This window comes from Indicator indicator, chromosome 15 (genome assembly GCF_027791375.1).
Source record: "Indicator indicator isolate 239-I01 chromosome 15, UM_Iind_1.1, whole genome shotgun sequence".
NCBI lineage: Eukaryota > Metazoa > Chordata > Aves > Piciformes > Indicatoridae > Indicator > Indicator indicator.
The window spans coordinates 19571225-19584499 of record NC_072024.1 but is presented as its reverse complement, the minus strand read 5'-3'; the positions used below and the strand labels follow the sequence as shown (position 1 = coordinate 19584499).

The 13275-nt window shown below is 47.2% G+C and overlaps 1 protein-coding gene across 1 annotated transcript in view; it reads left to right on the top strand.

The window, feature by feature from the left end:
• RBM6 (RNA binding motif protein 6) overlaps positions 1 to 13275 on the top strand; it is a 57540-nt gene that overhangs the window by 25632 nt on the left and 18633 nt on the right. Inside the window, 1 exon segment of the mRNA XM_054387265.1 lies at positions 12240 to 12314. Within this exon segment, the coding sequence (XP_054243240.1) occupies positions 12240 to 12314 (75 nt within the window).

Sequence of the window (13275 nt, the reverse complement as noted above, 5' to 3'; positions counted from 1 at the left end):
AACCACAGATGCACGATCAGAAGTTCCCTCTGTACTCCTTGAAGTGGATGGTGCTGATGGTACAACTGAAGCTACTTAAGGGAGACACAGGGCAGTGAGAGAGAGGGGTCAGTTTATGTGGACAAAGGCACCTGGGTGAGCACACCACAGCCTTCATTTCCAGAGCAATAATGCCCTCCTGCTTTGCACAACCCCGGCGTTGTGAACAAGGCATCAATCCTTCCCAGCCTGATCCCAGCAGCATCAAGGGGAACACCAGACATGTTTCACAAACATATGAGCCAGATTCTAGTGCTAAGAATCCATCTGGACTGTTTTGATAAGTGGGAGCACACCAGAATGTTGTTGCCATTTTCACTTGATGAGTAGTTTTTGTTCGCTTCAGCATCAGAACTCTCCCTTCTGATAGCTTTTGTGCTATCTCAGCAGCAGTTGCTTTTCCATTCCTTGGTGCACTGGTTTGCTGGAACAGGAAGGGAACAGGTTGAGTGTAGAGGCTGAAAAAAACATCGAACTGCACACTCCCTGAGGCTAAGGAAGGCAGAAGCACTGCTTTCTCCTTTTAGAAGAATGATACCCTACCTGCTTTGCTGCAGAAACTCTGTAATTTTTTTGCATGCCTATGCTTGTGCTAGAGGGAGGTGGAATTCCCTTCACATGTGGATTTTAGTCTTATTTTCTTCCCAGCAGTTTCTGTTGGATCTTTTCAGTGTGAATTTCAGAAGCTGGGCTACCTTGAACTGGGGTGGATTCAAAAAGAGTATCTTGGATCATGCCATTTTCTGCCTAAGTTGCGAGACTTGCACAAGTAAAAGATGAAATTCACATGTTTTGAGTTTGAAGATGCAAGATCAAAGCCATGGCAGTCAGCAAATTTGATTTGTGAATTTCTGTTTCCATTTGACTGTAACTGGGTTATTAATGTTCTTGACTAGAAATGAAGCATGATTACAGTGGAAAATGTGACTGGCACACTTGGGAGGGCTATTGTGTCATTATCCATCAATCACAGGCAACAAGGAAACAGGTATTTAACACAGAAGGGCACACAGTTATTATCCACCCCGTTCCCTGACAAGCCACAGGGCACCTTGAAGACTCTTATTAAAGCTTTAATACCTACAGAGATCACAACAAACTCTGTATGCTGCTGAATCAGAGATCAGGAGCATTGCTGTCATTCTGCAGCCATGCAGGACAAGAAAACATGTTGGGTGGAGGAGGTCTGAAGGTTCTGGCAGACAACAGCCCCCTGTGTTTCTGAGAAAAGGCAAAAACATCCCCTGATCCTTTCTTGTCTCAGAGGGGGAGAATTTCTTCTTGTCTTACCTGGTGACCTGTGTGTGAATGGGACAGCAACTGTGAGCTCTTCAACTCCACTGTGTGACCAGCTTGCTGAATCTTGGGCTGTGATTGCTTCCGGAAGAGGGCAATGTGGAAAAATTCTGAAGCCTTTTTGTACAAGGAGACACAGGAGGGAGGTGGAAAATTCTTCCTGACTTCTGCAGCAGTAGAAGCTGTACACTGGGCAGTTGACTTGTTGCAGTGAAGGGTCTGGTGTAAAGCAGCATTCAGCCCTAAGATTGGATTCGCTCTGCTATTTCGCTCTCTGTGTGCATTGACAGCTACTAGATGTTGCATCCAAATGTCCTTCTGCATCTCCTTCATTTCAGGCTACCTCTAAGTTCAGTGAGTTATGTCTTCCTCAGTGGTGAACAAATGGCTTCCAGAAGTAGATTCCCCAAAGGGCAGGGGTTTAAAATGAAATGTGTCTTGTAATGAATTACTTTTTTAATGAGGGTCAAAGCTATAAAGCTGTAAACATGAGATTTCAGTATTTAAATCTTGGAAACTCATCTTCTTCAGAACAAGAAGATGAAAGTAGTTCTCTCTTGTTTTCATCGACAGCAGGGGAAATCTTTGGTTTTGTGATGTGCAGTCCATGTCTTAGCAGGAAATTAGCAGTATTCAAATGTGCTTCGTGTACCAGATTTGAGCCAGGATGGCAGTAAAAGCCCAAGCAAGCATTTGATGTACTTTTCCATCAGGGATCTCAGGAGCAGAGTTAAGAGAAAGTAATTTTAAGTCCTCAGAATCCCAAGATGTATTTTCATGCGCATAAAATCGGGTTGAGAAGTCTCACTAAGAAGCTGTCTCACAGTGCAAAGCTGTACATTAATGATACGATGACTAAGGTGTGCTACTGTTTATAGACCTAGGTTTTTGAAAGCTTGATTGAGCCTTCCCACCTTGTGATATCCACTGGAGAAGAGAGCTGAGGTGGTTTGGTTTCTTTTTTCCCTAAGATGACATTCCTCTGTGCCTGGTCCACGTGAGATCAGCATTTGCCCTCCAGCACGACCTGCTTCTCTGCCCACTGCACTAACTTTGCTGGTCTGTTTTTCTTCCAGTGAGTATTGGGCCCATCATTAAATTCAAGAAGTGAACTCCAGAAGTTTTATTAGACACATCTTGGTGGCAGGCAAATGATTGATCCATGTGATTTGAAGTGTATTAGTCTCACGCAGGAGGTTCAGGTGTCAATGCCTGAGCCACCTGCTGCTCTGCTGCTTATCCAACAGTTCAAAGAGATGGCTGTGCATTCTGTTTCCCGTTCCCAGTCCCTTAGGAATTCAGCCAGGCACTTCTGATACAACAGTGAGTCATGCTCTTTTCCTTCCTTGCTGTCAGGGTTATCACAGGAACTCCTCTCCTGCATGCTTACCTCTTTGTTAGACTCCCCAGAAGAGCTGAGGTCAGCTGTCAGAGCCTCGAGGCCTGGGTGTTTGCATGGGAAAGAGTCATTTCATCTGCCACTTGCACCCTGACAAGGCACTTAGTTCCCTCCTTCAGGAGTTCTGGGAACTGGCTGGGAAGGAGAGACCTGTTATGTACCTCTGGATGAACCTCTTAAACCTCAATGCCCCTGTCAAGGGGCTACTGGGAGTCCCATGGGGAGCTGTGACACTCAATAGTGTTAGGTTGCTCTCAAGCCAGTCTGGCAGGAGAAACTCATTTCTTTCTGAAGGGCTCAGCTGCTCTCACACAGTGCCAGGCTTCCTGGGCAAATACTGACCAAAGAGGTTAAAGGCAGCTGTTTCCAAATTGGCTCCTAAGAAGAGCTCTTTAGGAGGCAGTGCCTGCTCAGATGTAGAGATCAGGACTGGTACCACCCTGAAGATGTGCCAGCTGCCTTGTGGTTCTGCCCAGGGGCGACTGTTAAGAATCTGGATTTAGCATTTGGATGGGCCACATCAAAGTCTCAATGACAGATAAGTGTTGTGCTGTTGGTACATTTCCCCTGGCAGCTGGCAGGGTTCTTGCTCTTTCCCTTTTGGGATCAGTATCAGGCTCCACTTTTGGCATTAAATGGGAGTCTGGATGTGTTGAAAAATGATGTCACCAAGGACAAAAGCCTCTTAATTCAGAGCTGCTCCCTCTTCCCATAGTTTTTGGATGTTTTCCTTCCAGCAAAGAGGCTGTCCTGCAGGGAGCTTGCCCCAGGACTGGCTGCAGAGAGAGCATTGCCAGTGAAGGCTCCAAGTGCTTAATGCAGTGAGTGCAGAAATCAGTGCAGAAATCTATGAGGGAGCCTTTGCACTGCTCGCTTTGCCATTTGGGGTTGTCATATTCTTAGCGAGCATAAGGAAAAAATTCTTGGCTGTGAGGTTGCTGGAGCACTGAAGCAGGGTGCCCAGAGAGATTGTGGAGTCTTCTTCTCTGGAGAGATTCCAAATCTGCATGCTCACAGTCCTGTGAAACCTGCTCTGGATTACTCTGCTTTAGCAGAGGGATTGGACTAGATGATCCCCAGAGGTCCCTTCCAACCCCTACCATTCTGTGATTCTGTTTGCTGCTGTGCAAAACATCCTGTGCTCTTGTTCACCATTCAGGTCAAGCTGTGGTGCAGTTGGGGTGTAATTCCATGGTTGTATGCTCCAGCAAAAGGACACATTTTTGTTTGGGTGCCTTAAGGCAGAGCTCTCCAGCCTGATTATTTTCCAGCATCATTTTGCATTGAGTTTGCTCTTGAGTGATTTGATATTGTGCTTCAAATCTGTGAGAAAGGAGCTGGACCTTTCCTCATTTATTGTTTTCCCAGCTTCCTTATGGCCATTGCTAATTGTAAGGTGCCCCTGAGGGAGATGAACAGGAAGGTCCTGGGGTGGATTAGTGCATTGTGCTAATGGGCTTAATATTTATTTTGTTTAACAGCGTTGTGGGATGAGGTGACCTCGGAGGAAGTAGGTGGCCATATAGCAAAGTATTGAAAAGTATGTCTGGTCACTAGAGCAGCATTTTGGAGAGAGAAGATAAATCCTTGTGTTGGAGACAAAAAGAGTCTTTGAAGCAGCTGTTGTTCAAACACAGAGTCCAGGCAGTGGACCATGATGAATCAGTAGAGGAATACAGATGAGGCAGAGTCGTGTGGAACCTTCCCTAGAGCCATCTATATATAATGGTTCTCAATATTTTAATACTCTGCAGTTGTGATAGTTTAAAGCATACTTTTCAAATAGAGGATTCAGCTTAGAGTCATTGAATCGTTTTGGTTGGAAAAGACCTTCAAGATCATCAAGGCCAACCATTCTCTAACTCTACCAAGTCTGGTGCTTAACCCATGTCCCTCAGCACCACATCTCTGCATCTTTTAAACCCCTCCAGGGATGGGGATTCAACCACCTCCCTAGGGTGGTTTGAGAACCCTTTAAAGTGAAGAAGTTTCATTTAATGTCCAACCTAAACCTCCCCTGGTACAACCTGAGGCCATTTGATTAATTTAATTCACTCGATTCATTCTGTCTTGGGTATGGGAACAAGTGTGATACAGAATCATAGAATCATTTGTGTTGAGAAAGACCTTTAAGATCGAGTCTGACCATTAACAGTCATTCCAACCATTAAAGAAGGTCATATACCTGACTATCTTCACTTACCCTGTAATAAATCCTTAACCATCCACACTTCTCTTTAGCTGTGGCGTGGAAGGGCAGCCAGGAACACCAGAGTGCCAAATTTGTCCCTCTGGGAGCTGTATTCTGATGCCCCCAGACCCTCACACTCCAAACTCTGGAGATCCTCTTCAACCCTTTTGTACTCTATAGGGAAGGCCTCCGTTAAGTAATCTCCACATTTGTCCAGTGATCCTATAATGCTGACCTTGCAAAGGTGCCCTCTTCATAGAGGGGTGTGGGAAGCTGGAGGTAAGAATTAGGTGGGCAAGGAGAGGTTTGTGCTTTCAGTGGCAGGTAGAAGATCCACTGTGCATCCACAAAAAAAGCCTTGTTGAAATCTCCTTAAAGAGTAAAATGCAGAAGTCATTCCTATCACCTACCACCCAGAGCTGGCCATGGAGCATGTGAAGCCTTAGGTGGGCTCTGTTTTCTCAAGCTGTGCCACATCACTGGTGCCCTCCTGGGAGCTGTAACTGGGAGCCTGTCTGTACTGCTTTGGTGGCATTCTCAGAGAAGAACTGAGTGTGCTGACAAGTGAGGCAAATGTTGCGTTTAAAAGATAAGCACTTGGAGACTCTTAACTTGGAAGCAAACTGGAGTTCAAAATGTAGGCAATAAAATGAGAGCTGGCACTGTCTGAAAGGTAATTTGTGTGTAAATTTGCAGAGAGGATGTCAGTGGGGGGAGATGAGCTGAAGAAAGATACTGGGGCTTGCTTAAAAAGGGTATGGCTGGTGTCCAGGGAATTTAGAAATCATAGGAAGCAACCTGGAGGTGTCTCAGCAGGCTTTTTGGGGTGTCTGTGGAAGTAAGGTACGTAGAGGATGCAGACTGACACTGTCTGCTACAGGACAAGCAGGCAGAAAAGGAGGCTTGAGGAGGGCAAGCAGAAGTGGCAACTCAGGTGTCACAGTGAGTGGTCCCAGTGCAAGGAGGTAGTGGGCTTGAATGAAATGCGTTTGAAAAAGAGGCCCTGAGTGCTATCTGGGATAAAATAATCCTTGCATGGCATCGTAATCTGTTATAATTAGCTACTACATCTTTAGGACTCTCTAAGCTATCTTCCTAAGGCCTCAGTTCTGTGTTCATGCCAATTTTATTTCACGTTCCTGTCAGCGATGTGCCTGAAGTTATGTTCTGTTAACTCAGGACTGATGATGGCATCTTTGGGCTCTTAGTCTCAGGCCTCCTCTGACCTTGAAGACCACGAGCCCTGAGCATGCCATGTTGGTTGGTATCAGGTCACAGGTGAAACAAAAGCCTTACTGCTGCACGGTTCAAAGTGATGCCTGCGTGCTCCTCAGCTCCATAGCATCACAGATGCCCAGGAACCAACCGTCCTCCTTTCCAGATGACCACTAGCACAACATTTCTGTAAGATTCATCTTGATAGAGACCTGTAATAGTAATACCTAGCAAGGTTGTTTGGACCAACTTGGTGATGTAGCCATTCCTCAGGGATCCACCATTTGTCAGATCATCCTTTTCCTCTGTGTCTTGAATATTCTGGCTTGACTATTGGCTACTGGACACAGGTAGACCAGGCCAATAGAAAGAAACCTCAGAGCTGTGAATAGTTAGGAAGCTGGAGAAAGGTGGCCAAGAGCTTTGGGCAAAGTCCCACCACACTAGGAATGTGCTTGTTGGGGCTGTTCCTGTAGCAAATGCCAGATTGCTGCAATGCCCTGCAGCAGGCTGGATTGCTCTCCTTTCTTCATCTCTCTGTGTCACCCTCTGTTTTCTAAATGTTTAATTACAGATGGATTGTGTTTTGTGGGTTCACAGCTTTTCTCATCTGCTTTTTGTCAAAGGTAAGCAGATGCACTGCCTGTTGCTCTGTCAAGTCCCTTGTACAGCAGCTGCCAAGGAGCTCAGAGATATAAACTTCAGCATACGGAGGAAAGGGGATGAGAAGCCAGTTTCTGTGGCTGAAATGATATTGTTTTGAAATACATCCAGCTGGATCCCAGGTGTCTCGGTGTTGGCCCTCTGCTCTGTCCCCAGAAGCTGCTGCCTGCTGGAGTCCGGGTGCAGTTGGCTATGTGTGGGTTAGAGGGACCTTTGGTGTTTGAACCTGCCTGCCAGCTTTATCCAAAGATGAAGAGAACCTCATGCTCTCCACTGCCAGCCTCCCTCCAGCCACTCTACAGGGATGAGAACGTGCCAGTGAAATAGGCTGCGGTTATGTCATTTACAGTGGGTTGTGGCTGGGGTTGTTCAATTTGCATTTGCAATCCATAGTGAGACAGGAGGAAAAGCTGAAAGCAGTCTGATTTGTGGTTGCACTTGGATAACCCAACTTGTGCTGTGCCATCCAGTGCATTTGGAGGTCAGGACTGGAAGGATACCCTGTGGATGGTGAGAATTGCTGTTCCAGGAGTGCTGCTGGGGCCCTGGGCTCCCGTCTGCATTCCGAAGGCAACAAACACTAGTCATCAATCAGTTTAAATCATTTTTAAATGATGGATGTGTAACAGTTTTTTGAGTGACCAGCCTAATTATAGTAAATCTGCATAAGAGGGCTGAGTTAATATCATGTAAAGGAGGTCAGTTCTGGTGTTTTAATGTGACTGCTTTGCTGTGCTGCCTATAAGCATTCTTTTGTTGTAATCTTTGTATGCAATTTTATATCTGTTTGCAAATGAATTTTTCAGCAAGAAGGATATCAGAACCTTTTGGTTCATGACTCAGACGTTTTCCATTTAATCAAACTCTGAACAATGTAAGGAAATAATTAGCTGAAGTGGTGTTTGGGTCTGTGCATGAACCAGTTGAGGGAGGAGATCAGAATATGGTTCACTTATGGTACAGGCACCTCCTGCACTCCTTTGGTTGCTGCTCTGTAGTTGTAGCCAAGGAGAAAACTTTGACTTATTAATCCTTGTGGATTTTGGACTCCAGAGCCTTGGTTCTGACCAAAAGTGGCCTGCACCACTCCAGGTGTGTCATCTATAGGGCTGAGGCTGACAATTGCTGTTCCACTGAGTCAGGTACTCCATAGCCTTTCATGTGACAAGGGATGATAGCATGTAGTCACCATCCCACTGGAAGACCTGGAGCACACTTCCTCCACAGCCATCCCCAGCAGGGCTGGATGCTACAGCCATGCCACTGTGCAGTTTGGCAGCCCCTGTGGCAGCTGCTGAAGTATGACCCATGGGGTGGAATACTTAGAGAGCTGTCAACTCATTCTAAGAAGCTCAGAAGTGAGATTTTACTGAAGGTTTTAATGTTTGGCCAAACTCAGTTAAAGCAGAAGCCTGGTTTGATGTGAGGGAGTGTGCTGTGCTCTGAAAGCTCTCCACGTTTCAAATTTTCTAGGTCATTCTTGGATGCTCTAATTTTTTTTTCTTCAGAGAAGCACTTAGCAAAAACTTTGACACTGATGATTTGTATTCTTCTGTCATCTCAGTCTTAGAGAGCACAGAGATACTTTTTTGGCAAGTTCTGCCCCTCCTCAGCCTCCAGTCATCATCATTAGAAGGCTGTCAACAAGCATCAAAAATATCAGCGTGCCAACTGGAAATGCTAATTGGCAGCTAAGCAGTCGAGGTGGGTAAGTGGTGCCATGCCTGGCCTGCAGCAGGCTGTCTCCTGGCCCCGTCAGTCGCCGCGCCGCTCCCCTGGGAAGTGTGATCAGAGCCATCCCTGCTCGTGTCCCCACGCAGCTTCTCCTGCCCGTGGGAGTTGGCTGGGCCCTCTCGGGGCAGGTGAGCTCTTTCTTCGCTGAAGTGCTGTGAGTGCAAAGAGGTTAAGCTAGAGATGGGTTCAAACCGACCCTGGGAGTGAACACTCTGTGTGCTAGGAGTGTGGACTGGGTTTTTTTGTACTTTTAGGCTTACCTTCACCATTCAGGTCTTGCTGATGCTTTTCTAACGCTTCTGGTTTCACTGCTTTTGGGGACAAAGAGCTTGGAAACTGCTCGAGCAAAACTGGAGGTTTTCTGCCAAAGCCTTGTGTCCAGCTGACACACAGTCTCCAAAGTGCTTATGAAATCACCTGTGGCTAATCATGGATAAAGGATTTTCCCTTTTCTTTCCCTCTCTTGAAATAACATGTTCTTATTGGGTCTGTGCCTGCTCAGTGAGGGGCTCTAAGACATAGCTACTTGCAGACAGGCTGTATGATTTCATAGCATCACTCTGTAGGACCACTGCATGATGGGATTACTCAGTTGATCAGAGTCTGCTGATAGTAATATTTACATACTAGCCCATCAGCTCTTGTTGCAGATGACGCAGATTTTTTAGTAACTTTAGCTGAAATGGCTGTGTTTGAAAGGTACTGAACAGCAGCATAAATCGTTGCTCCCAGCAGCAAAGTCCTGCTGCTCTGTTTGGATGAATTTGGCAGTTCAGAAAGAACAGCAGAATCTGCTTGTGCCTGTGGAAATCTGGGCATTTCCATGGCTGAGAGCTTGGTGTTCTAGTACTGCAGAGCTCTGCTGCCTTTTAAACCCTTCACTGGTGAGTCAACTGTGTGTTTACTGCTAGTTTTGAGGGGGAGGTTCCTGATAGGGTGGACCAGAGAGACATTTCTGTAGGATACTTATTTAGAAAGAAAAGGCCAAGATGCTCAGAAGGACAGGATGTTGAAATCCACAAGGAGAATCAACAGGCACAGTGCAGGTGAGTCAGTGAGAAGAGGTTCAGGATGAAATGCCTGAATATGGAAGAGATTCTTACAGTTTGGGTAGCAGGCAGTACACGTGGCATACCTTGAGCTTGGCTTTTTTATTTCCTCTAGCACTGTTCCCTGCAATTCTCAGAAAATCTTTGTGATTTCACGAAGATCTGCTCAACTGAAAGTGATGAACTGAAAACTAGAGTGCTATCTGAAACACTTTGCAGATAAAAGAAGAAGATATATATGAAAAAGAATAAGCAGTGACAGGGTCTAGAGGAAATAAAGGTTCTGAAAATATTTGGTATGGAAACTAGTCACAAAATGAGGGAATGAGGAATGTAAAGTCACTGAATCCTGACAATATGTGTCCTAAATGAAGGACTCATTTTGGAGTGTTAAATGATAATTGCAACCTTGGAAATTACTTTATCAAGAAGAAATCAGTAAGAGAGAGCCTGTGGAAAAAGTGAGCAGGCAATCAGCAGGGTGTTAAGGAAATTAGGGAGTAATTATGCAAGTGACACTTTTTGCAGCCTCCAAGAATGAATTTGCAGTAGAGACCATGCACTTAAAAAGCATTTTCCATAAAACCCAAAAATAATCGTAAGGCTTTCTGGCAAGTTTGATACTCGGAGGCTGGTAGAAGGATTGAGCTGTGTGATGGGTTGGCCTGCCAGAGGAAGTGTCCTCAAATCTAGATGTCCTTGTTTCCCAAGCTCATAGGCAGGGCTGCCACTGCCTGCTGAGTTGCTGCTGCTTCTGAGGACTTTCCTGGGCTCACAGAGTGGCCACAGCTCTGCTCATGAGGATGTGCACCCTGCCTTCTCTCCCTGCCTGGGCTCAGGGGGTCCTGAGGCAGAGGCAGATGTTTCTAGCCTGCTCTCCTGGCACTGCCTGTCTCTTGAGCGTGTGATGTGGCATGGTGGGTGCTCTGCCTGGAAGAGGGAGCCTTCATCTCAAAAGGACCAACAGTCCCAGTGGGACAGCCTGGATTTCTACTTCTCTGTCTCTCTCACTTGTCTTTCTGCACATCCCTTAAGGAGGGTGCAGACCTCCTCCTATGCATGTAAAACAGGCAGGGCAGTACTCATGTTGTGAATAGACCCCAAGGAAATTCCTTGTGTCTGAGGTTGCAGCACTGTGCTCTGGGTGCAGGTGCGAGCCCTCAGCAAGGTCTGGGAAAGGTTCAGCTCTCAGTGAGACAAAGACAAATCCATGCTGGAGAGCAGTGCTTGAGTGGTTGGGCAGCAGAAAGTGTTCAGTGCATACAGCCTAGTAGGAAAGGATGGCTGTGGTCTATAAAAGGCAGGCTGTGGGGAGGGGAGGTCGTGGAACCCAACCTTAAAGGGCAATGTCTTTGGTCTCCAAAATTCTCTGCTGTGTTTTTTGTAGGGGTCAAAGGATTGTTGTACTGCTGCTGAGTGATTCTCTCCCATGAACTCTTTCCTCCTACTTTACATATTTTCTAGCATCTCCCTCATGTTCTGCGCAGCAGTTTATACATGGGTATATCATGACCTCTGAATAACTCTGGGAACTTGTTTTCCCATGTTCATGGTTTGCTCTGGGGACTCTTGTGTGACTAGGCTACTGGGTCAGAGCACCTGGGAAGCTTCTGACGCACCAGGGGTCCCCAAAATAGCTCAGGGCCGTTTACAGCTCCCTGACATCTCTTTGTACCATCCAGCAATGGACCAGAAGAGCAGCTGCTCTCCTGGGGCTTGGGAAACCTGGTTCTGACTCTCATTAATTGTCACTGAGTGTCATACTATGGTGTCGGGAAAAGCAGACTGTGTGGTCTGAGAGTGCTTGGAGTGACAGAAGATGTCTGATGGCTTGGCCTGCATTCTGCATGGCCAGGAAGGTTGTGTTGTCTACAGCAGATGAAAGCCACCAGGAGTCCTGGCTGCTCACTGCTTTTAAGGACTGCTCCAGGTAGGAGCTGGGCCACTTGCACCTGTGAGTTCATTTCACCCTTAAACCATCAGCATTTCAGGAAAGCTTGTGGATTTGTTGGGCTCCTGACTTCTCGCCAAAGCATCACACATGGAACTAAAAGCAGAGTGTCTTTGTAGGCAGTGGAGCTCCTCTGCTTCTGCCACACAGGTGCTTGAGGCCAGCCCCACGAAGGACTGGCTACAGAGCAGTAACTGCTGGCTGCTGAGCCACTGGCCTTGCCATGTGCTGGCACACTTCTCTGAAGGAAAGCCAGGGTTTCATGAGTGACATGAAGATTCTCTCACCTTGGTGGTGTTTTACCTTGTATTCCTCTTCAAGTAGCTGCCTTGAGGCCAGCCTGGTGGTGGCTGGTGTGAAGGAGGCTGTCCAGGTGCCCCTTTCCAGCACGTGGACAGAAGCAGGGTAAAACACATTCCCTTTCCTGCTTTGGTTGCTCTCTCTGCTCTTCCTGGGAGGTGGCAAAGCCCAGTTCCTCTGGAGCTGACACAGCTTTGTAGCCTCGAGCTAGAGCAGGACACAGGCAGTTTCCCTTCCGCTTCCATGGCAAAGCTCCAGCTGACTGAAGCAGGAGGCTTTCTCCCCCTTTCACCCTGTTTCACTTGCAAAACCTTTAGGAACCAGAGCCTTAACCCCTTTCCTTGCCTGTGAGCAGTCTGCCTGTGCTGGGCACATTGGTCACTTCCCCCCTTGTCTCAACAGGGAACTCTTACCATTGGTGGCAAAGAAGTGACCCTTGAGTACACTCCGTGCCCAGAGTTCTGGCGCTGCAAACGTGTAAGTATGCAAGCAGAGAGCTGTCTTGTGCTTCCCCTACTGGCTCTCCTGGCACTGGCAGCAGAGAGGAGCCTTAGATATTTGCTCAGAGGCTGAAGATACTGTCCTGAAGCTCTTGCCTCTTCTGAACTTCTATGCTTTTCCATACCTTGTTTTCGGTAGCCCCCCTGGGTGCTCTGGTACAGGTAGCCAGCAGTTTGTGCACAGAGCAGGTTCATCCCTGTGCAGCAGCTCCCTTTTAACATAACCAAAATCAGACAGCAATGCTGCCAAATGGCTTTCACTGTGGTTCACCTGTGAAACTGCAAGTGTCTTTACTGCCCAGAACTGTCACCAACGTAACCATGCACACCACCCCTCTGTCCCATGCCAGGAACCTGGGGTCTAGATTTGAGTGCAGTAAGTGCAGAAGGGGAGGGAACATGTGAACAAGTCCAAGTGCAGGCAGCAGTTAGTGCAGACTGCAGCTGGCCCATTTCTGGGGAGGCACACTTACCCAAGTGTCAGTTTTGATCCCATGCCCTTCCCGTGTCTGGCACAGACACTTGTGGCTGTGGTAGGCTGGGAAGGAGTGCTGGGGCAAAGGGCTGCTCCCTGCCTCCCCACTGAATGCACACTGAGGCTGCAGCAGGACAGGAAGGCATTGGTGCTGGTTAGATTCCCACCTTGACCACTGGATCACACTGCACTACAAAGACCTCCATCCAGGATAACTGGATGTTGCTTGGCACCTCATCTGTGCTCGCAGTGCTCCAGGGACAAGTAGAAACAGCAGCTTCGGGTAGTGGTTTCACAACAGCACTCAGTGCAAGGAGAAGTAGCTGGAGTGTGTGTCCCTACTCTTGCTGTGCACAAACATGGCCTGGAAGAGTATTTTCAGGGCTTCAGTTGGAGGGAAAACCAGTGGCGTGAAAGAGAAGCAATTTACAAAGAGTTTGAATAGGAAGTTAGAAATGCTGTG